Source organism: Rhinatrema bivittatum, chromosome 9 (assembly GCF_901001135.1).
Source record: "Rhinatrema bivittatum chromosome 9, aRhiBiv1.1, whole genome shotgun sequence".
Taxonomy (NCBI): Eukaryota; Metazoa; Chordata; class Amphibia; order Gymnophiona; family Rhinatrematidae; genus Rhinatrema; species Rhinatrema bivittatum.
This window is the reverse complement of record NC_042623.1, coordinates 192,966,064-192,991,209: the sequence shown is the minus strand read 5'-3', so window position 1 is coordinate 192,991,209 and position 25,146 is coordinate 192,966,064. Positions and strand designations below refer to the sequence as shown.

General features: G+C 40.5%; 1 protein-coding gene across 1 annotated transcript in view; it reads left to right on the top strand.

The window, feature by feature from the left end:
• The window catches only part of LOC115099327 (probable cation-transporting ATPase 13A4), a 104,587-nt gene that overhangs the window by 26,975 nt on the left and 52,466 nt on the right, over positions 1 to 25,146 (top strand). The window contains exons 9-19 of the mRNA XM_029616912.1: positions 3,701 to 3,832; positions 7,849 to 8,019; positions 9,607 to 9,764; positions 10,298 to 10,486; positions 10,880 to 10,941; positions 12,663 to 12,813; positions 13,613 to 13,705; positions 16,009 to 16,165; positions 19,384 to 19,501; positions 19,638 to 19,762; positions 23,816 to 24,005. Coding sequence (XP_029472772.1) covers positions 3,701 to 3,832; positions 7,849 to 8,019; positions 9,607 to 9,764; positions 10,298 to 10,486; positions 10,880 to 10,941; positions 12,663 to 12,813; positions 13,613 to 13,705; positions 16,009 to 16,165; positions 19,384 to 19,501; positions 19,638 to 19,762; positions 23,816 to 24,005 — 1,546 coding nt within the window. The remainder of the gene's footprint in view (positions 1 to 3,700; positions 3,833 to 7,848; positions 8,020 to 9,606; positions 9,765 to 10,297; positions 10,487 to 10,879; positions 10,942 to 12,662; positions 12,814 to 13,612; positions 13,706 to 16,008; positions 16,166 to 19,383; positions 19,502 to 19,637; positions 19,763 to 23,815; positions 24,006 to 25,146) is intronic.

The following is a 25,146-nucleotide window of genomic DNA, read 5'->3' as shown; positions in this document are numbered from 1 at the left end:
ATAGAATCTTCTTTCTCCACACTCAAACAGACACACACCTCTCCACACCTTTCTACCATTCAATTCAGGAAAGCATGTCCATCTGATATACTCAGCGATCAGCTCTCCAAAGAACTCTCTAACTTGGACCTAGCTAACCCTGACTCAGCCCTATCCTCCTGGCAAAAGATTACAGAAGCAGTCGCAAACAAATGGTGCCCAATAGTCTCCAAATCAATCAACCCAACAAAAAAGGGAAATCAACCCTGGTTCAGCACTGAACTTAAACAGATGAAACAGGACCTACGCCATAAAGAAAATAGATGGCGTAAAACCCCTAACACATCTACCCTTTCAACTTACAAGGGATTCTTACATCACTACAGGACCGCCATTCTACAGAAAAAAAAGGAATTCTATGCAAACAAAATACACCATTTCCAGTATGATGCCCAGGCCCTATTCGCTTACGTAACACAAATCACTAAATCTACCCCCTCACCTATTCCAGACGAACAAGCTCTTTCCAAGGCTAATGAGCTCGCTTCATTCTTTCAACAGAAGATTTTAAATACCCTTGCCCTCCTTCCTCCAAATACAACACCTCTCAAGTCAAGCGAGAATCCCAATTCTCTTACTAGACCCAAATTTGACAGTTTCGAATCAATCTCCACTAAAGAGATTGAATCCCTTCTAAAAAGACAGAAACCATCTAGCCATCCGGCTGATAATATCCCATCGAGACTCCTGCTTCTCATTCCAAACACGATCTCAGGACCTCTGACCAGTATCATAAACAGCCTTGTAACTCAAGGAAGCTACCCAGACAGTCTAAAAACCGCCTCACTCAAGCCCCTCCTCAAGAAACACAACTTAGACCCTAATGTACTAGCTAATTTCAGACCCATCTCTAACCTCCCATTCATTGCTAAACTAACGGAGAAGCTGGTAAACACCCAACTTTCTGAATATCTCGAAGACCACAAGATCCTATACCCTTCGCAATATGGTTTCCGCAAATCACGCAACACAGAAACCCTCCTCATTTCACTTACAGACCATATTATTATGGGGTTAGACAAAGGTCACTCCTTTTTATTAGTCCTGTTAGACATCTCGGCGGCATTTGACACTGTCAACCATACCATCCTGCTGGATCGCCTAACAGATATCGGCATCTCCGGATCCGCCCACAACTGGTTCAAGTCCTTCCTCAGCAATAGGACTTTTAAAGTCAGAATCAACAATAAAGAGTCACCCCTAACAAAATCAACTCTCGGTGTACCACAAGGATCCTCCTTATCCCCAACCCTCTTTAACATATACCTCCTCCCCCTCTGCCAACTGTTAACAGATCTCAACCTAATTCATTATCTGTACGCAGACGACGTGCAGATTCTAATCCCCATAACAGAATCAATCTCAAAAGCGCTCACCCATTGGAATAACTGCCTTCTATCCATCATTAATCTACTCAACAGCTTAAATTTGGTACTCAACGCCTCTAAGACAGAGCTTCTCCACATCTCCTCAAATGAATACAATATCTCCCCACCATCACCACACAATTCTCACATTACCTGTAAGCAGGTTAGAGACCTTGGGGTAATACTAGACAATCGACTAAACCTAAAGAAAATGGTCAATACAACCTCCAAAGACTGCTTCTACAGACTACAGGTTCTAAAACGACTTAAACCACTCTTATTCTTCCATGACTTCAGGACAGTCCTCCAAGCGCTACTGTTCACCAAAATAGACTACTGCAGTGCCCTTTTCCTAGGCCTCCCCAAATCCACTACCAAACCACTGCAGATGATACAAAATGCGGCAGCGAGATTGCTGACCAGTACCAACCGCGGCGAACACATCTCACCCATCCTCAGGAACCTACATTGGTTACCAGTGAATTTCAGAATTCTATACAAATCAATCACCTTAATTCACAAAACCATCCATCATCAACTTCAACTCGACCTGGAAATCCCATTCAAACTCCACTCCTCTAACAGACCAACTAGAGATATTCACAAAGGCACTCTGAAATTTCCCCCCACAAAAGCATCACGCCTCTCTACGACCAAAGACAGAGCTTTTTCGATAGCAGGCCCATCTGTCTGGAATAGCATCCCATCAAATCTCAGATTGGAGCCTTGCCTTTTAACTTTCAGAAAAAGACTTAAAACCTGGCTCTTTCACCAAGCCTTCGCCGATCCACCAGACAATCACTAATTGTCCTTTCACGCTTCCCGATCTGGCATTTATACTCACCAACAATGGACCCTGATACTTCCAGGTTAAAGCACCTCTTAGGCTTTTAACCCGTACGCTCTATGGTAACACCTTATATTTATTCCTGCCTTTATCTTCTTTCCAGCTTGTTGCAAGCTTCCAAGTTCTCTTTCCCTGTTGATTGTAACTTTGACTTATTCCTACCTATTGTTATCCATCGTTTACTTGAATTGTCTCTCCAGTTATACCCTTGTTAAATGTAAACCGATCCAATGTGGTTATTTACTATGAAGGTCGGTATAAAAAACTGTTAAATAAATAAATAAATAAATAAATAAATAAAATAATGTGTTATCGCACGAGTTAATGCCTGCGAAAAGTAGAGTAGTGCATGGTGTGAATACATATTTTTTGAGGTGGGGGGATTGGGGAGGAGTTCGGGTGGGTTTTAGTTATATTAGGGGGCCAAATCACAGCGTGCGATAACATAATGCATGCTATTGCATGGTTTTAACGCTGGAAATAACTACAGCTTTTTCCTTGGCATTAAATAAATAAATAAATTAAGATGTGTGATATGTCTGAAATGGCCAAAATGCATTTTGTGCTAAATTTTTGGAATGGCATTTTGGCCATTTCTGGGCTTGGGGGTGGGGGGAAGAGAAAGAGAAAGAGGGGAGAGTCTCACTGTGTGCCCCTATTTATATCTCATAGGAGGGCCACAGGATAGGTCAAGGTGAGGGGTAAGTGGTAGTTTAGGATTTAGGGGTCAGTTTTGCATGTAGAGTCAGGACATACAAACAAGCACAGTACACCTTGGAGAAGATTTGACGTCATTTGGAGTGAGGAAAGTCTCAAAGACGAAATTTCTACTATGTCCTCTCACCCTAGCTTGATGTACTCTATAACAGGTTACCATCAAGCTAGGGTGAGAGAACATAGTAGAAATTTCATCTTTGTGAGACTTTCCTCACTCCAAATGATGTCAAATCTTCACCAAGGTGTACTGTGCTGTTCGTACGTCTCGCTCTACATGCGAAACTGAACCCTAAACCACCATTAACACCTCACCTCGACCTGTCATGTGGCCATCCAATAGAGAAATAAATACTTAACTACTATGAGGACCTTATAGATAGGTTCTCTCTCTCTCCCCCATAAACATGCCCCTTTTTGATAATGCATGTTTTATTAATTTTTTTTTTTATTAATGATGGGGGTAGTTAAGGGATTCTTGCTCAAAGGAAAGCTGGAATGGTTCAAATAGCTCTGTAATAAGAGATTTAAATATATTGTTTGTTTACAGTATAGCACCTTATTGTTCTTTAGTTCACTAAAGACCGTACAGGTGCAGGGCTAATAAACAGGTCTTACAAAGAGCGATATCAAATAGCTCAAATTAGCAGCTTTCAGGAAAACATGTTCTTAGCTCTTAGCGATTCTGTTTCCTTGCCATCAGATATTATTTACATTCTTGATTGTTCTCCAGACTTTGAGGAGACGGAGTCCCGTTATTTGGTCCCAGGAGACGTCCTAGTTTTAATGGGGCGGAGGCTTTATTTACCATGCGATGCCATATTAATCCAAGGAAGCTGTGTAGTGAACGAAGGCATGCTGACAGGTACAAAGCCAAATTTTTCTTTGTAATTTCATTGGTCACATTGGGGAGCTTCTACATGCGATAATTAATGGTTCAATAATTGATCCTTTGCTGTTGCCAACGCAAACGAATCCAACAGCAGATCTGATAGTTAAGTTATATGCAGGACATGGGTAAGACTTAAGTTGAGTGATATCCTTCTCTTCTCTACTATCTTGTTTAGGAGTTGTTATGTAATACATCAAATATTTTACATAACACTTTAATCTGTTGAATCTTCGATTATTTTAGAAACTAGAACATCCTTTAACATGTATTTAAAGCCACTGTTTTCTAAACATTTCTCATATTATTGGCATCAGTTCAGAAACAAGTTAATATACAGAACCGAGTACAACGAAGTCATAAATAGGTCTAGTCTATAGAAGGGAGGACACTGCTCTGGTTTAGAGGGGAGGAGGCTGGACTATGCTTCTCAGAGGTAGTAGAAAAATGTTTTGAAGAGAAATTTAAATTTTTGAGGATGCATTGTTTATTTGGACCCCAGGATCTTCTCATTTTTTGGGTTTGTAGCCATGACATTCCTTCTGCATTATGGAATCTGATAGGGATGGGCATGCCGAAGATTTTCATTTCAGTTTAGGTTTTGTATTTTTTTTTTTGTTTCAGGAGGGTTTCATTTGCCAAAAGAAAGAAAACATTAAAAACAAAAACAAAAAAAATCCCCTATTAGAAATATATATTCAAAACTTGCCTCTGAGAGGGTTCCAACCCACCTCCTGCTCCAACAGAAGCCTTGGGGCCTGGGCTGGGCCCAGCCAGGAACACCTCAGCCGCTCTGACCATCCTGCCACAAAATAGCTCTAGGCTCTCCAGGGCCCGGCTGGGGCCCTCCTACCCCCATCCCTTTCTTTCCACTTGTGGCTGAGAGCAGAAGGCCTCCCCAGCTCCCACTTGCCACTTCTATTGAGGGTCCGGTGTCAGTGGTCATAAAAAGCAAGAGCAATGTCCATTCACTCCTGCCCTGTCACTGTCTCTGTAGAAATGGTGGTACCGGCCCTCCTCGTTCATACCATTTTCGACATTTAACACAAATGAACATTCTTAGAATTTGAATTTCTATTGGCTAAACAGGAAGGGGGAGGAGAGATGTCTTGAAATATTGAAGATGTGGTAGACAGAATGTGACGAAGAATCAGGGGGGCCATGGATCTTGATAGGACCAGACGTGGAAAGGAGAATGCTCAGAAATGAATAAAGAAGTTCCAGGAAAGAGATGCTGCTAACTGTCTGGAGGTTGAAGAACAACACTTTAAAAGATTTTGGGTATATCTTCAGATGGAATGAGACCTATGATTATAAAGGGAGTTGTAAGAGCAGGTTTCTCAATGATTCAAGCACTATGATTGGCGATCAACAATTTATAACGGTCTCTTTAATTACACATTTTTTTGTGCTCTAGTTGAGTAGGATTTTGACAGATATACACATAGGTGTTTCTGTGTTGATATTTTTACCTATGGTGGGCTTTTATTTGCTTGTTAGATCTCTAATAAAATATTCCCTGTATTAGACTAGGAGGAGAGAAGCAAATAGATACAATTTATTTATTTAATTAACATTTTTCTATATCGTCGTTTGGTGGGAACCGTCACAACGGTTTACAATAAGGCACATAAAAATAAAGCTAACGTATCTTAGGTTACATAGATGCCATTTAAGGGTCGGTAACATAGTTAGTAAATGAAATTAATTGGTAAGTGTAATGAGTCATTTCCAATTCACATTGTAACAGTTTAGGTTACTAGATTACCTTTATCATTGTACTTTCACCCTTTTGCTGAGGTTTAAAAGAATGAAACTTGATCTGATTAAAATTACACACATATTGATTTTGGTTATGTGTTTGTTGTTCAATTGCTAGTACTTGCTTTACCTTAAGTGCTATTCTCCTTTCTCTTTTCAATGCATTAAATGCGGGTACTTTTCCCTACCTATTTTAAAAATATACACACGTAAATATTCCGAGTAAAAATGAAGCAGGATTTACCTGCGTAACTCAGGTTTTATGCGCACAGGCCGGTATATTTTATATTTATCATTTTCAATATACACCATCATAATAATATAAGTGAGATCACAAAAACATATCATAATCACAAAAAAAAAAAAAAATTTAGCTGACATGTATTTATTTATTTATTTATTTATTTAAGTTTTTTTATATACCAACATTCAAGACGATAGTCCCATCATGCTGGTTCACAAGAAACAGGGGTGCAATTAAAATAAACTTTACAATTTGAACAATAGTGCAGAAAAGCAGTTACATGTAACAGGGAATCATGTAACAGGGAATCATGTAACAGGGAATCATAACTTGGAGTAAGAAGGAAAATGAAGATCAGATAATTATAAATATATATAATAACATTATAAGGGGTGGCTATTAATGCTATTACTAGCGAAGTATGTTGATTGAAGGGAGTTAAGTAATGTTGGAGTTAGCAAAGGCCTGCGTGAACAGCCACGTCTTGAGTCTTTTCTTGAATGTTGAGATGCTGGGTTCCATTCTAAGACATATCATACTGAACAAAACTATCTTATTTTTCACAACAAAAGAAATTCAATCAGCTCAATTTTTTACTTATATATTCAAAGTAATATAGTGATAACACCATAAAAGGTAAGGAAGGCATTTAGGTTAATACAGGGAGTCTAATCCATGAAAAAAGAAAATTCAAAAAGAAAGCAATAACATAGATTTTTCCTGCACTGTTCTCTAATTTTTAATTAGATAATGGGGATGAAGTGACTACTTTCCTTTGCTCAAAGGGATTCTCCCTTCTGCCCCTGGGGTGCAGTGGTGGGACTAGGGATTCAAGGGTTAAATTAGAAACCAAAACGAACTTGGGTTTAACTGTAATCCATAGCCTTACTTCTGGTGAAGATGAATAATCTGGTGATGTCACTGGAGTATAGTCTGATAGCTCACTGAGCATGCAAGTGCCAGAAATAGACCTCCTTCCCCTGCAGCCTGGGTTCATCAAAGAACTGACACTGCAACTACAAGAGCTTTACACTTAGTCTCTACTCAAAAGGGATAAACCATCCATTAATCTCCTACAGCCCACTCTAAACTGGGATACGTATCGTGTAAATCACGGGAGGTGGCGGAAGGCCTAAGGAACAGTCAGAAGCAGCACTTCTGCTGTCCCTCAAATACTTTAGCTCTCCAACTGCACCTCAAATACCTGGACAGATTTACAAATCTTTGTTCTCTCAGCTTTCTTATTGGTCAAACCCTCTTCTGCGCTTCATTGGCTCTTAGTCATGTGATCGGGGCACAGGGCAGTCCTATGAGGAGGTGACAGGCTGAGGCAGTCCTGTTGAGAAGGGCTGCAGAGATTCCGGAAGCAGCAAATCAGCAAGCAGGGTCCCAGCTCCACTTATGTGACAGGCGTGAAGAAATAAAGAGTAAGCTAAGAGAGCACAACATTTAAAATGTAGAAAAAAAAAAGAAAACAGTAAATGACTTTCAGCGTGAGGATGGTGAAAGCCAAGATATGACTTATACATGCTATAAAAATTGCATGTTTAAATTGATCTATTATATTCTAAGATACACAATGAAATAAGAATTTAAAAGCCCATCATAGTGATTTCTATTATATCCTGGGTTGTGTATCGCTCTGTGCTTGTTTAATTTGCTTTATGTATCTGATTTAAATGAAATGAAACCAAATACGAGAAAGTGTATTTAAACCACTCTTTAGAGAGGTTAATTGGACTGATGAAATTGCAAGCCTCCTTTTTTTTCATTTCATTTTCATTTATTAAAATTTATTGATCGCCTACCACAGGGAGGCCTAGGCGATTTACGACATTAACATACATAATAAAAACATAAAAATAACAAATACAATAACACACGAATTGCATATGTTTCACAGAAACAGAAATAGACAATCTCATGTAAATAGTTAGTAGATCTTCTGAATCTCTTGATTCTCCTAGTAAATAATGATCTTCTTCAGGTGAGAGCATTCCTGTGACGAAGACCCCATTGCCCCGTGAAGATAGCTCCATGCCCTGGAAGAAGCACAGTGTGGAGGATTCCAGGAGACACATCCTGTTCTGTGGAACCGAGGTCATCCAGACCAAGCCATCCGCTCAAGGCCCAGTGAAAGCCGTTGTGATGCAAACAGGTTGGGCAGTAATGATGTAACGGGCATTTCATTCTTCTAGAAGAATGAAATTATGCATTACCTGGATTTCTGAACCCAGGAAAAAGGGACTTCAAAGCAGCCAGCTCTACCCAGGTCCTTTCAGATATCACCTTGTCTCTCGTATGAACTTATTGGTATTGCTGCTGCCTCTGTTCTTAGATCCATCTATTTTTCATGCCCTAGGTTTTATTTTTCCTTCTATTTCGACACTTCTTTGAAAATCCAAAATGTGCAGCTATGTTCTTATTATTATGCTCTCGCTCCCATTATTCCCGATTTATGTTCCTGAAACCACTGACTTGGTTGTTTGCTAAATTGTTCATACTTTCCATGCACCGATGTGATGCCCACATGGCATTCTGACGAAGATCAGCACTGAGGAGCTTCTCATAGTGGTGGGGTATATTAGTCAGAGGAGATTTCCAAATCTTTCAGTACTACTCTGGCTTCAGGAAATAATCAAAAACCAAAAACCTGAATGATTTTGCTCATTTTAATTATCAGCTGAGTTAATAGCATTTTTATGAGTTTAATTGCTCTAGAGCATTACAACTTCATATTTGGCTCCGTTTTAGAGCTGGCGTTCCTTTCTTTTGTTTCTCAACCCATTGATCTGGTTCTTCTCATTGACACTCTTTTTTCCCCCCAAATGATTTACTTTTTCAAGCTGCGCGTTGGACGCGTGTTGTGGAGGCGCTAATCCCCTTATTGCATAAAGGGGATTAGGTTGCGCATAGACAACCCGTGTCCAACTGCGGGTTACACAGTGCTCTCAGACCCTTTGTGTTTGAACGGAGCCTAAGTCTGGTTATGCTCCTTTATTTTCCTTACACAGGAAAGTTGTTTCTGGCAATGCTTTAGGAGGCTCATGCTGATGAGGTCTCTTTTTTCTTACGTCAGCCCTGTAAATGCATGGTAAAATATTGTGGTATAAAATATGTTTTCTTTGTCCTAAATAGTTGAGATATTTACTATAAGCTAAAAAGCTTACTAGTTCTCCAGTGGCAGAAGGATGATCCATCTTGTTAATATCCAAGCTGAAGAAAGCCTACATTTTCTAGTTAGTGTGTGGCTTATTTTCTCCCAGTATTATATGGCTTTCTCCCCCTGTGTTTGATGGATTATGAAGGTGCGACATCATATGTTGAATTTCTACATTGTTTTATGTTTGCATTCTTGGTTTCTGATCATCTTGAACCTCTATTTCTATGGCAAGGTTTACTTGCATTTTGTGAATTTAAATTCTACATAACAAGGTCCTATTATAATTTTATACAGGTCCGCCTTGGTCTTGTGTTTTATAGTATGATTGGAAATCTAGTGCCAAGTACCTAAAAGTTATAATTGAACACAGGTACCTCCTCCATTACTCACAGATTGCAGGCACTCAAGCACACATTGTACTCTACAATGAGCTTTTCCAGCCATTAAACATTCGTTTCAATTTGGGGACCTCATTAGAAGTCTTCTAGAGACTCTGTGATATAGTTAAAAACTGCTGATCACAAGAGATCAGCATTTTATTTTTATTTTTACCATTAATGCTTCTTTTTTTTAAAATTTGAGGTTTCAACACAGCTAAAGGTGATCTGGTGAAGTCCATTCTCTACCCAAAGCCCATGAATTTCAAGCTACACAGGGATGCCTTTAGGTTCTTCATGTTTCTTGCCGTTCTTTCTGTAGCCGGGACAATATATGCAGTGTATGTGTACGCAATGGCTGGGGTAAGTGCATGGTGCTTAAAAGTGATATTTCACTGATGGAGAGGCTGCCTTTCACAGTAAAACCTCTCCATCGGAGCTGAATGTTATCAGCCATGTTACTGTGAGATAGTTCATTATGCGTCACAGTGAGCGGTTAATTTCCAACAGGATGTTTTAGAGGAAACCTTGGACACAATAAGACCCAAGTATAATGTTTATGCCAGTTAGTGGGATTTTTCGGTCTAGTGGTATTGCATTGCATTTATACAAATGCATCCCACAATACAACTTGCTTCATGCAACTGGAGCAAAAATTAACCTTGGTGCAATGTAACACTGGTCTTGGTATGGCTGCATCTATGCCACATGCATTCCAATAATAAAATATTTCAGAAAAGAAAGCTAAATTATTTAATAAAAAGAAATCAATGGGTGATAGTTTGTTCAGTGGTTGGTTCAATTAAATCAATAGACAATGATTGGTTTAATCCAATCAATTGTAGCAGGACAAGAGGCCGGAGTAGCGCGCTGCTTACCTGTAACCGTTTCTACAGATTTCTGTAGGTAGAGTTGTGAAAGAGGCCCTGCTTCTCATGACCGGCGCAATTCCTCCTGCTATTCCGGCTGCTTTAACGACGGGGAATGTTTATGCTCAAAGGAGGTTGAAGAAAAAATCCATCTTCTGTATCAGTCCAGATAGGATCAATATCTGTGGACAAATAAATCTCATCTGCTTTGATAAAGTAAATAAAACATTTTCTATTTTTTGCATTTCTTCAAAGCTGAAATCTCTGCTTCAACCCAAAATCATGCCAGAACCAAGTGCTCAGAGGTGTACAATTGATCAAGAGCATCTCCATAAAATTTCACTTTGTCCCATAATCACATCCCTGGCTTCCTTCCTGATCTGGGTAGCTTTAAAACAGATACCTTTTCCTAAAAGGATTCAGTTCCTGATAATTTCCTATAATTATTTTGCTTTTAGAGATATTAAGGCCTGCAGAGGCCTTGTCTTGGCTACACTAATCCTGGGCTTCGGAATCCTCTGTGCAGGGAGCTTGAAGTTCAGGTTTTTTCTGTTTGTGAATGCATAGTCTATAAACCGTAACCTAACACGGATATCGGTTTTCACTTAGACTGGCACTTTAACAGAAGATGGACTGGATTTGTGGGGTATCATCCCTTCACAAGGAAACTGGTATGTATCTCCCACAAAACGTGGAATATGAACCTCGCAGCAGAGCTGTGGCTCTAATAAACTTTACCATTCTCATTTCTTTAGGAGGTAGCAGCAACAAACTTCACCATCTTACTTTTTCCATGCCTTTTTTTTTTCTCCGTATTGGACCGCATCCTCCTCCCCTAGAACTCCCCCTTGCCTTACTGCCCCTTCCTCTTACTCTGTCATTCGTTTCTCCCAAGTCTTATCTCTGCAAGCAAACCCTCTCCCGTTTTCTTGTACTTGAAATCCCAACTTACTTTCTTCAGTTCTGCCCTCTCCATTGGCTCGTCGCTTTCCTCCCTCATCCGTGGTCTACTGCCGATGTAAACTATTTGCCTTTGATTCCTTCATCCCCTTTGTTTACCAAGTCCATTCTGATTTCTATAAAGGAAAAATAATTCCATCTGCTAGGAAATGGATGAGCTCATCGCCTCCCCTACCTTTCTAAGTGCAGCCTATGGGGGATCGACCCAGCAGTTCCTAACAATGGCACAGTGAGGGGAAGGGTCCATACTCAAGGTATCTCCCTGTCAGAGCCTTCTTGTATAATTCCACTCAACGTTTCTGAACCCCTATACTTCCCTGCCCATGCCCCCCCCCCCCCCCCATCTGCTATGGGCTATGCCTATGTGACTCTAAAGCCACCTGGTGACCAGCTTCTTCCTCCATTTCTCCTTCGTTCGCCCATTCCTTTCCAAGAACTACAAGCACAGCATCTGCAATGGTCTGAGCAGGGGGCACAGCCAGAGCCCAAGGTTATGACCCACCCCCATCCTTTACCTCATCCCAGGTGGGTCTTCACGGCAGTGGCTACAAAACCCTTTAATTTCTGACAGCGCTCTCCATCTTCTGTCTTTCCACTCCCAGTTGTTTCTCGCTATCCCTCATGGAAATGGCAGGTACTGTATGCAAGCTTTAAACAGCAATTATGTAAATAGGCTTCCACCCGGGGCCAGGCATTCCTGAGAGGAGGGGGGGAAAAGTTATCTGCTGGCCCCAGACTCTTACAGGACTGGTGTTTCCCTGCTTAAGCTAAAGGCACAGGGGAGTGTGGAATGGCGGAGATTCCAATGCCCCCCCCCCCCCCCCCCCCAGGCCCTCTAACTGCTGTACCTTTAGGAGCCGACATGGGCCTTGTTGCTAGGGGTGGGAGCCTGACCCCAATGTGACGGGGGGCACAGGCCTCCCAACGCCCACCCGTAGCTATGCCCCCGTCTCCGAGCACCGTGAGCCTGAATTTCAGGAATTAGTTTCAAGTCTCCTGCACTGGACCATGATGCATGGCTACTGGGCCATTTGGTCAGTCTAGAACCCAATTCTTTTGATCGCTGTCATCTCTCTTGTTTCTACAGCAGAGAAATGCTAATTGCCACCAGCTATTCTACTTCAATCAACTTGAAATTCTTTATTTGAAAACAGTTGGAGCTTTCAGAACCTGCAAACTACTCTTACAAGTAGCATTTCATTCTCTTTAATAGTACAAGCGAGCAGAACAAAACACTGTAAAGCATTCCTTAGAGTTTTGTTTTATAATATAGTATATATATAATATATAATTTTATTATATATATATATATATATATATATATATATATATATATATATAACATAGTGCTGTTTATTGAAACTAGCGTGAAAGACGATGCATGTAAATTTTATTTTATTTTCTAAAGAAATGTTTCCAATTTAATAATAAGTTTGCAGAAAGTTCACAACTTCTCCTCCGGCAATGCCTTGCCCCGGGGCCCTCTGCTGGGAGCTATGGCCAGCTGCCACTCGCTGATTGCCCTGGACGGGAATCTCCAGGGAGATCCGCTGGACCTGAAAATGTTTGAAGCCACTAACTGGGTAATGTCTACGGTAAGTTTATTATTTTTCTAATTATATGTGCAAGTATTGATATAGCATATTATTCAGCAAGATAAGTTGCTTAGACATGTGGGAATATTTGTATAGATAAGAAGACCTGTACACGCAGATCAGTTTGCCAGATACCTACATCTGGCCATCAATTATATGACGTGTCATTACTGCACATATATATATATATATATATATATATACTTTCTATTGTAGTATCCTAGGAGACACCACATAATGGAATAAGTTCTTGATTCTGGACTTGGAGATATTTATAGCGAGCCTATGAATGCTCGCTATATGTTAAACATTATCATAGTTTACATGAAAAGACAATTTGTTAATGATAATGCAAGATAGCAAAAATGTTTTTTTTAGTATCAGTGTTAATTAAATTTGAAAAAAAATTATCGGGTAGATTTTAAATGCCCAGCGCACGTAAATCCCGGGGGTTATTCACGTGGAGCAGACTGGGAGCGAACTGGTAGAGGTCCGATCTCGTCACTGCATGTACGTTTATAAAATTAGGCCCACCCTCCCCTGCGCATGTTATAAAATCGGCGCATCCACGTGTGCGCGCCAGGAAGCATGCGCGCATGGACACGCGAGCGCACCTTTTAAAACCTACCCCTGTATTTTCTTGGCAAACAGTTCAGCAAGCCTGTTCCTCCTGAAAAGGCAGAAAGAGCACCATCAAATGAATGCATGATAAAGTGAAATCTCAATTACTGCATATACTCAGAAACTGTTCATATTTATGTTTAAAGTGTCCGTTTTCTTTTCACAGGGTATGGAAGATTCAACTGTAGATAACAATAATGATGAGACACTTTCAGCGACATCAAGCATAATTATTAAACCAGGGCCCAAAGCCAACATGGTACGGTTTTTACTAATGTGGAGGCGTTACAGCCAAAAAAAAAAAAAAATTTCACAAAAGAGGCCAACATGCAAAACATCCCCTTCACAAGTAATCCCCTTTCATAAGTAGTCTGAAACGAATGAGCTAATGCGATGCAAATATCATCCAAAGCAGCTCCTTAATTCAGAAGCAAGCAAAAACCAGCGCAAAAATATCTTTGTGTGCCAGTTTTCACCAAACAAATAACTGCACCTCAATGAGATGTGGTTAACTCTTTAAGCTAGCCCCCCTAGCAAAGTTTCTGGCCCAGCAAACTTGCATGGGAAAGAGGTGATTAACCCATTGGAAATCCTGCGCGTTGGTACATCAACCCTCTCAGTTTTACCTGACCACCAGATACTACTTGTATGTGATAATCTAGAAGAAGCCAAAAAGGAAATCCACCATATATCTTAGCCAAGTTTGTAGAATATTTAAAAATTCCTTCCTGACCCCAAATCTGGTGAATTTTTTTTTTATAAAAAATGTGTTAATCGCCTTCCAATTTTTACAATAAAAATTTCCAAATCGATGTACCTATATTTAAAAACAATACAACTTTAAAGTGAACATAAAACATAGCAAAATGGATTACCTCACCACCTCCTTGTTCCCACCCACCTACTCCATCTCTGATACAACATATTTATCATTATCTCCGTATTACCATCCGCCTACATCATTTTACCAGATATATCACCATCTCTTTTACCTCCCGTCTACTCCGCATTTCTAAAAATAAATAAGCCATCTCCTTCATAGTAATACCCCCCCACCCACTCAACCCCAAACACCTCTAAAATAAGGGACACGCCTTATTCTATAAATTATTATTATTATTATTTTTAACCCCCGTTCGAGGTAACCCTTGTTCTATGTAATATTATTATTATTATTATGTTAACCTTGGCTCGATGTAAACCGATGTGATATGTAGAGTCATGAACGTCGGTATAGAAAAGTTCTAAATAAATAAATAAATAAATAAATTTAACTTCCACTGTCCTTACATCAACTATGAAACTCTTACGCCCTGAGCCAGGTTTTCAAGCAACAAGGTCTAACCACCTAGCTTCTTTAAAAGAGAACTCTGATGCTATCAGCCATGTTTTTAGCAAACAGTGAAATGTCATCAAATTTGTTTCCTCTCTAGTAGTCAGATGGAGCTCATTCCACAATAGAAAAAGACCGATTAAAAAGTCTTGTAGGTTGAAATTTCCAGTTGCTGTCCCTAAATTCGCATACTCCCTAGAGTTTTTATGCCTGCATATCTCTTCTTTTTCCAAAATTTTGTCCCACTTTTTTCTTGCATTGTTACATGCGGTCACCTTGGCCAAAATGGTCTATAATTCAGCCATTCCTGGAGGGAAAAACCCTTTCTCTAAAAGTGGTAAATAAAGCTTCAAAGGAAAGGTATGTATATTTACTTTGCCTGTCGAATTGAAAAATGGCCAAAATGGGTTACTTCATTATATTCACAAGAAAAACGTAACGTGACTCTTGTCCCAGCTGCTGAACCAACTTCCTACAGCACTACCACAGCTCATAAGGCCTGATAACCCCATCCTCATGCAATGTTATCGACAGCTTGTACACTACACCATAATACAACATGACGTCTACAACTCATTCACTACAGCCCGATTGGTAAAAATGCTGTCAACAGAACTGCCAATATCTTACATTAATAGTCCATAAATTGTTAAGAATCAGGAGGATATAACAGAATGGAAGTTAGCATCTATATACTAAGATCGTGCAAACAATTCAAGGCTAAACTTAAATGAGATGAATTTTGGCCTGTTTAGAGTTTTTATTTCACAGAGTCAGTGGGAAAAATTGTCAATATGTCTTCAACAAATATGGGGAAAAATGTCACCAAATAATGACGTTGATTCCCAATCTTCACTGCTAGACTCTGCTGCAGATCCCCATGAAAAGTAAATCTGGTTCAGTTTTCCCCAAATTGACCAACTTGAGTTGTAAGCATCCGATTTCTTTTTTAACAAAGTTTAACAAACTATTCTCATTCATCAAACTTGCAAACTTCTTGTGCATTCAGACTAGTTTGCAAGCTTTTTTTTATATTGTTTGTACATCCCTAAATATCATGTCATTACATAAAGAAATACTTTGAGATCTAGTGAAACTAAAGGCCAGAAAACCTCAACAGCAAATTGAACAAAGCGTCAGGGAAAAAAAAGAGAACTGTATAACAATTTAGTATTTATATTAACATGCATGGCATCTTTTACATCTTTGCTCTTTTGTTTTCTCCTCAGGAATCAGTGCAAGGAATTTCAATTCTCCACCAGTTTCCCTTTTCCTCAGCTCTGCAGCGCATGACTGTGATCACTCGGGTAATTGGAGAGGACGAGCTTACTGTTTATATGAAAGGGGCTCCAGAAATGGTGGTCGGCTTCTGCAAACCAGAAACAGGTATTTAGTATCATGCAGTTGAGTTAGTTACTTCACGCTTGCTGAACTGGTTAAGAGCGTTACAAGTACCAAAACCTCTTAGAATTTCAAATGAAATCAGAACAAATAAACCCAAGGTGCCAGCAAGCCAGTCAGTGTGCTCTATCACTTGAGACTTTGTGTCCATGGAAGAAGATGATAGCAATCATAATTAAGGTCATCATTAAGTGACTCCTGAAGCGTCTGCAAAATTGATATAAAGCCATTGTTGGGCTTTATATAAATTTTAAGAGTGCTGATCTACATATAAATGTTTATATGCTCTGAAAAATACTTAAAAAATCATTGCTTGGGAATCATGAGCCCTTGATGAATAAATGAAAAGACGGGGTGGCCCATGCACTGACTGGCTTGCTGAAACCTTGGGTTTATTTGTTCTGATAACATTTGTGTTTCTAATTAATCTTATTTTTTGGTGCTTGGTTAAATGCTTCTCTTTGTATTGTAATCGGTTAGCACACCTGGTCGAAGTAATAAAGTTCTTTATTGGGTGGTCACTATATACTACTTTCTATACAATATTGATAGTCCATGAACAACAATAGTTGTGGAACCATCTTTATTATGAATTTAAAGTCCCTTTCCGGCAGGGCCGGCACATCCCAATAGGCGAACTAGGCAGTCGCCTAGGACGCCAGCCATTAGGGGGCGGCAAAGAGCAGCCATGTGGGGCCGCAAGCAAAGTCCATCCCACTCAAGGCCAAGAGAAGCAAAGACTCAGCAGGTCTGAGCAACTCTCATTCTGCTCATGGCTGAGAAAAGCAGACACTCGGCGGGACACGAGCAGTGCCTCTGTTTGTATGTGTGTGTGTGTGTGTGTGTGAGTGAGAGGGATTATATGTATACAAGAGAGCAATGGTGTTAGTGACAGAGAGGGAGGGAGCCTGTGTAAGGGTGCGTGTGTGAATGAGACAAGGAACCTAAGTGTGTGTAAGAGAGGGGGCCTGTCTGAGTGAATGAGGTCAGGGCTGGGGCCTGGACTGGAGGGGGAGCGGGGGTGGGCGCAAGGCATAAGGTTCACCTAGGGCGCCTGACACCCTTGCACTGTGGCCCTGCTTTCTGGCATCCTTCAGACATATTTTAATGAGCTTTGCCGTGATATTGCAACTGAGTGCTTCGTGTACTTAAGTGCACATTTATTTATTTATTTGACAGTTTTTATAAACTGGCATTCATCAAAGATATCATATATGTATAATTATTTACATTTTAATTTTTATTACTATTATTGTTTTAAGTTGCCTTGGGCATTGATATGGAAAGATGTCTGCAAAATAAAGATCATGATGATGAGTCACAGGGGCGCGTTGAGGAATTCTCATGTAAGACTTCATACAACTTCTAGGCCAGTGGTTCTCAACTCCTGACCCATCTGTTTTTTTTCAGGCTGTCCATCATGAACATGCATAAGGTACTTCTGCATACATTAGAAGCCCAACATATGCAAATATATATCTCTTATATATACATTGCGTATAACCTGAAACCCAGATCAGCTAGGGCGCCTGAGGACTGCATTGACAACCCCTGTGCCGGGGCCAAGTAACATAGTCACTTGAATGGCTGAGAATCTGAGTTATTCTGATTGCGATATTCTCTTACTGCAAAAATAATTTTTGTGCCAGTTTCTGGGGACTTTTGGGCTCTGTACTGTGGAGATTTACTCCTGTGTCAACTTGCATTTGTCTCGAATTTTGCAGGATAAAGAGTTTTCAGCCTGAAAATGGATGTTTGTTCATTATGGTAGATTTTTTTTTTCTTCTGAGTGACCTAGAAGCTCAGAACTTGTTGTTTCGAGCATATTTAAATGAGGCAGCGCGGTGACTGAAGTGTGTGCAAGCATTGTCAGCTTCTTGTCTTTATGTTAAGCTGATGGCAGCTTGCTCATATCGCTTCCACTGTCCAATTCCAGATGTTGATCAGATCAGTAGCATGGCAATACACATATCTGAAAAGGGATGAGGTTCATGCATATTTTACTGAGACTGATTAGTTTGATATTCCTAGGGATGATCAATCTAAAAAGGCGAATAAAGGGTGTTCGTGTAACTTTTCTGCAATTCTCAGGGTCTCTGAGTCAAGCTTTTTGTAACGTGATTATTTGTATTTGCCAAAATTATAAGACGTCTCTGTGCCAGAAATTTTTCTCAGGCCCATATTCAGTAAGCCATTTAGTGGACAGGTTATCTGGCTAAATCTGGCCAAACACTTTGTCCAGTATATTCAACAGGATAAACATTTCGCCGAATATACTTGACTAAGATTATCCAGCTACATGTAGCCGGATAACGGGAAAACCTAACCGGCAATGTTTGAATATAGCCTAAATCTTTAATTTGAGTGAGGTGAGAATAGAATAACAGTAACTGATCAGAATAAGAAAATATATTTCTTATTAATAATAAGAATAAGAATTATTATTATTATTATTATATTATTATTATTAAAAATAAGAATAAGAATTATTATTATTAATAATAAGAATAAGAAAATATATATCAGAATAAGAAAATATATATTCTCATCAGCAGGTCCAGCTCTCTGGAACTCGATCCCACCTGATTTGAGACAAGAGCCATGCTCTTTAACATTTAGGAAAAGACTAAAAACTTGGCTTTTCAAAAAAGCATTTCCAAGCCTTGAATAAAACCTCCTCTCACTAGCACTAACTCGTATGCAATAATGGAATGTAAACACGAATCAACCAACCTCAAACCCTCTCTCACTAATTCCTGCTGAATATTTATCATACTATTACCATTCACAACTGTGTCATATTTATTCATTTGATTACCTATGTACCGTTTCATAGTCTTATTTTTTCACTTGCTATTCTAATGTATCAATAGGCTGAAATGTAAATATTGTGCAGTTCAATTTCTCCCCTTCCATCCCAAGTTTATTTTCCTTGTTTTTTGTAACTTTCCCTCTCCCTTTTTCTGATTCACTGTATTTAAAGTTCAAGGTTCTTATTGAAAATATTGTTTTTTACGTTACGTTATGCTTTACACTCCTTGTTATTTGTAAACCGGGTTGATGTGATGCCTATCATGAAACTCGGTATAACAAAAACAATAAATAAATAAATAAATAAATAAATATTTACAGGCTACGTGGGCAAAGCATAAACCATTCTTGGAATCCATCAAAACTATTGACTTATTTTTATTTTCCAACAGTCCCACCCAATTTCTCAAGAGAACTTGAACACTATACATTTCAAGGCTTTCGAGTAATTGGCCTAGCATACAAAACTCTGGAAACAAAGGATCACAGTGGATTGGACAGCTTAATAAGGTAAGAAATCACTAAGCTTTGTTCAGTATCTGCTGGGTAGTTTCCAGTGAAGCAGAACCATTAGCAACTTCAATGGAAGGAGGCAAGCAGTGATCAGAATGTCCAAATTCATCCTGCATTGTCTGTTTATTTTAAGAGAAGAGGTAGAATCAAATCTGATATTTCTTGGACTTCTGATTCTGGAGAACCGTCTGAAGGCAGAGACCAAGCCAGTCATACAGGAGCTCAACAATGCCCACATCCGGACTGTCATGATAACGGGTACGTAAGATTCTATACACCATTAGGTCAGGCAGCAAGATATGTAGGACATGGCACTCTCCGGGGAGTTCCCTGCGTACCATAGATGTAATTTAATACATGAGGTGGCTTGCAAGTTGTAAAGGATTATTTGCCATATTTCTGCAGTATGCAAAGCTCAAGAGATGGCATGAGCCAGGAGGGGAAATGAGAATTTCTGCTTTATGAGAGATTTGAAATAAAAGGGGCTGATAGAGTGTCTCAGAAGAAATAATTTTACAAACATGAGTCTAAACGTGAAACAAAACTGCATATGGAAAGGATTAACAAGCTGCCCGAATATATTTGCTGGGACAGATGATACCAAACTAAAGCAGATGTGATGTGAGATAGTTACTGGATTGCACTGGTTTGAACTGGGCATGGTGGGGGTCATTTTCAAACAGCGGTGGCAAATACACCCATAAATTATACCAATTTTCAATGACGATCTTATGCACATAGGTCCACTTTGAAAATTATTCCACCAAATTTGCCTTCTCACAATTTCACCCGCTAATATATATCAGTGGAATCATTTTTGGGGAAATTTACATGCGTACTTTTGAAAATCCAAAAAGTTTGCATATAGGTTCAAACCTATCCCTAACTTCGCCCTCAGGAATGCCTTCACTCAGCCCGGGTAAATTTAGACATGAACAGGACATACATGTGTATCTTTATCTGCATATCGGCAGGGCGGTTTTGAATAAAATCATTTCTTTGGATAAAATATTGTTTTACCTGTAGAAATGTCTTTGAAACTTGCCCTCAGGGACAATAACCTTTCAAACTGGCACACGTACTTTTCAAACTGGCGCACGTACGCACATTTGTACGCATTTGTCGGCCCGTACCCAGGGATGCGGCCATTTTATAACATACGCATGCATATGTGCGCACATGCGCACCAAGTATTAAGTGGGCATGTGCATCTGCGTGCAAATCCCACTGCTGCCACTTAAATCGGAGGATTTTAAAAGGGGAGTGCGCCGATGTGATTCCCAGTTTTACCAGTTCATGCCCAGTTTGCCCAGTTAAGAGATGGGTCCTCTAACCCCCTCTGGTTTGATATCGTCACTCCCCCAGTTAGCCCCAACCCTTAAAACTCCACAGATCCTTCCATTTTTCTTAAAATTTTAACTACATGGAATTCGTAGCAGAATTAGGAATTACTGCTTACTTGATAACTTCCTTTGCTTTAGGACACAGATGAATCCAGAACAAATGGGTTATGCACCTCTACCAGCAGATGGAGATGGAGTAAACTGACATCACAAAATATATACCCCTGCAGTGACATCAGCCTGCCAGTATTTTCTTCAAAAGCAAACAGTGGACAGACTAGCAAAAAACTTGATTTAAAACAGATAACCATTTCAATACTCAGCCATCAGGCAACACTGAGCTCAGACAAGAAAGTAATAACAGTATAACACTTGTCTAGGGACAGGAGTAATACTTACCAGTAATCCCTGTAAAACATAGGCACACAGGTGGATCAATATGCATTCAGTTGGCAGCCAAGGGAGGGAAGCTGGATTCATCTGACTGTCCTAAAGAAAAGGAAATTATCAAGTAAGTAGTAATTTCTTAGCATCCAGGCAGATGAATCCAGAGCAAGTGGGATATACCCAAGTTACTGCCGAATAGAGCGGGAGGCTGCCCACGGTCCAGTCGAAACTGCACGTGCGAAGGCAGTGTCCTCCTGGGCCTGAACATCCAGATGATAATACCTGGAAAAGGTGTGGAAGGAGGATGCTGTCGTAGCTCGGCAAATGTGAACGGGAGACAACAATTTAACTTCTACCCATGACACTGCCTGAGCACAGATGAAATTTAATGTGGAGAAGTGCAAGGTGTTGCATATAGGGAAAAATAACCCTTGCTGTAGTTACACAATGTTAGGTTCCATATTAGGAGCTACCGCCCAGGAAAAAGATTTAGGCATCATAGTGGATAAAATCGTCGGCTCAGTGTGCTGCAGCAGTCAGAAAAGCAAACAAAATGTTAGGGATTATTAGGAAGGGAATGGTTAATAAAATGGAAAATGTCATAATGCCTCTGTATCGCTCCATGGTGAGACCGCACCTTGAATACTGTGTACAATTCTGGTCGCCACATCTCAAAAAAGATATAGTTGCGATGGAAAAGGTACAGAGAAGGGGATGGAACAGCTCCCCTATGAGGAAAGACTGAAGAGGTTAGGGCTGTTCATGCTTGGAGAAGAGACGGCTGAGGGGGGATATGATAGAGGTCTTTAAGATCATGAGAGGTCTTGAACAAGTAGATGTGAATCGGTTACACTTTCGAATAATAGAAGGACTAGGGGGCATTCCATGAAGTTAGCAAGTAGCACATTTAAGACTAATCGGAGAAAATTATTTTTCACTCAACGCACAATTAAGCTCTGGAATTTGTTGCCAGAGGATGTGGTTAGTGCAGTTAGTGTGGCTGGGTTCAAAAAAGGTTTGGATAAGTTCTTGGAGGAGAAGTCCATTATCGGCTATTATTCAATTTTACTTAGGGAATAGCCACTGCTATTAATTGCATCAGTAGCATGGGATCTTCTTAGTGTTTGGGTAATTGCCAGGTCCTTATGGCCTGGATTGGCCACTGTTGGAAACAGGATGCTGGGCTTGATGGACCCTTGGTCTGACCCAGCATGGCAAGTTCTTATGTTCTTATGACGTCGCTTAATGTGGACACATAGACTGCAAGGCCCAACTGTGCGTCCAAAAATTGGGCGCACAACCTGGACACACAGCTAGACGCACGTGCCGGACTGACAATCCTGTAAAGGGCAGCCATAGAAAATGTGCGAAATGACGTTGCGACCTATCACGTGGCACACAGCACAAAGTCTCGGAGCGGGGCCTAGCCTAAGGAGCCTGCTTAACCTGCCAGACTGCTCACGTCCCTCAAACTCCCACAGAGTGGGACGAATGTCAGACCTGTGCCCCGAGCACGGAGACCAGGAGAGGAGGAAGCCCTGCACAACAAAGAACAATTTCCTTCTAAGTCTCTGTATAATCTTTTAAACTTACCAGAGCTCAGTCTTACCTGCATAAGTACAGAGATTGTCTCCGGCTGTGGGGGGAGAGGGCAGGCACCGTCACGGCCGTTCTCGGCTTCCTGCACCCGCTGCCTTTCAGCTGCTCAAGCAGCTAAGTCCATGCTGGCTGAAAAATCAGCTAACGGACCAAGGCACTCGTCCGAAGGCCCACGGAAATCACCTCAGGAATTCTCAACTAAGGGAGGGACCATTTGGTATCACTGTAGGAGAGTGGGGCGAATTTATTTCCTTAATTCTCCTTTTCTTTAAAATAAAAGCAATCCCCAGTAGGGAGATGCACGTCCACCATCTGCTGGAGACGGAGAATACGGCAGGCTGATGTCACTGCAGGGGTATATGTATTTGTTATATCAGTTTGCTCCATCTTCATCTGCTGGTAGAGGTGCATAACCCGCTTGTTCTGGATTCTTCTGACTGGACGCTAAGAAGCTAAAGTTATGCAGCAGGGGGCCTCGGCACATACCAGGTCACCTCAGTATTTGCCCGCACATCTCTGATGTATGCCCCGAAAGGCCCATGCCTCACCTAGACCATGCCCACGCCCCGCCCCCTTTTGAAAAACTTTCTAGATGTGCATGCGTGCTGGGAGAGATATGCGCCTATCTCGGCGGCTTTTAAAATCCACTTGGCACACGCGAGCCCAGCTTCTTCGTGCGTCTCCTAATTAATGCGCATGTCGGGCTTTTAAAATTCGTCCAAATACTTCTATTTCAACAGAAAAAAGTACGGAAAAGAGAGTACAAAAAAGAAAAAGAGGTACAAAGGACGAGGTAAAAGGTACAGGAAGAGTAGATGATAAAGAATGGGAGAGGACATGGAGTGAAAACCTGCTGAGAGTAGAGAGAAAGAAAGGACCATGCTAACCAGAAAGATTTATAATATTTCTAAAGACTGTCCTAGATTAAGGGAAGGACATGTAAATTACATATGTGTTCCTGCTTCTCATGATAATTTCGTAGGCGACAGCCTTCAAACAGCTATCACTGTTGCCAAAAATTCTGGAATGGTTTCCGAGAACAGCAAGGTGATTGTAGTGGAAGCCCGTGGACCAGAAGGAACCAACCTGGCGTCTATCGCCTGGCAAGCACTGGAAGACAACGGGACGAATGGATATGGAATCCATGCAAGCACTGCCTGTGTAGGTCTGAAATGTTTATAGTGCAGGCTGTGCAGAAGGATGTGAGGAGAGCACTTGTCATAAACAGTCACACATTCGGTATCTCCATGGATTTTTCACGAGTTTTTTTTTCCATGGTTTACAGTGGTGCGTTTTTTTGTTAAAAAGTATTTTGGAGAGCTTTAAAAAAGTATTTTTGTTCCTTTGGATCTGTCTTGGAAACTGATCCAGAGGGCTGTTTCCTGATGAATTTCCTGATTTTTTAAAAATGTAATTGGCTTTCTATGTAAAACAACAGCTCTCAGACAATAATAGCATTTTTTTTATTTATTTGAGTCTTTGCTGCATTAAAACAAGACATTTTTTTATACTTCCTACTGTTGGCATATCTATTACTGCTTGCAAATGTTTAGTCCAGGCGGCGGCGTCATAAATAGGGGGCTATGTACTAAAGTGTGTTAATGTTCTTTATTTAATGCACGTCACTTCTGCACCGTTCTCCAGGCAGACAGCACCATTTTTCAAACACTGGGACCCAGAAAAGCAGAGGCTCTAGCCTGTGCCTAGGCCTCGGCACTGGGCCCAGGCATTAGTGCCAAGCCCCAACACTGGCCTGAGCCTAGGTCTTGGTACCAGTCCAGCCTGGACTTCTGCACCGGGCCCCGGTCTGGACCAGGGCCTCAGTGCTGGGCTCAACACTGGGCCTGGCCTAGGCCTTTGCACTGAGCTTAAGACTCTGTGCCATGACCTGGCCTGGGCCTAATCCTCAACACTGGGCCTGGTCCAGTGTTAGGCTCCAGCTTCAGACCCAGGTAGTTTTATGGCTGGAAGGTTTTGGATATTTTCATAAGCAGCTATTTTTAGTTCATTCCATTTCGACTGAACCAAAAATGGCCTTGTTTGTTGCAATTTTGGCATTTGTAACAAATTAATGCACATCCTTATTACATTTTATTTTGTAGATGGAGAATAAATACCCATTAAAAACATATTTACAGGAAAGGAGGTTCAATAGAGGTGTATTTTGTTTTAAAGTTGCAAACTAATTCAACATACTTTTAACAATTTTGGGGATTTGTTGAATTAGTATAAACTTTTTTTTGTCAGAAATCATACGCAGATTTTCACAAATCTACATTGGATTTCAAGCAGATTTGCTGACTTGGGCAGCTC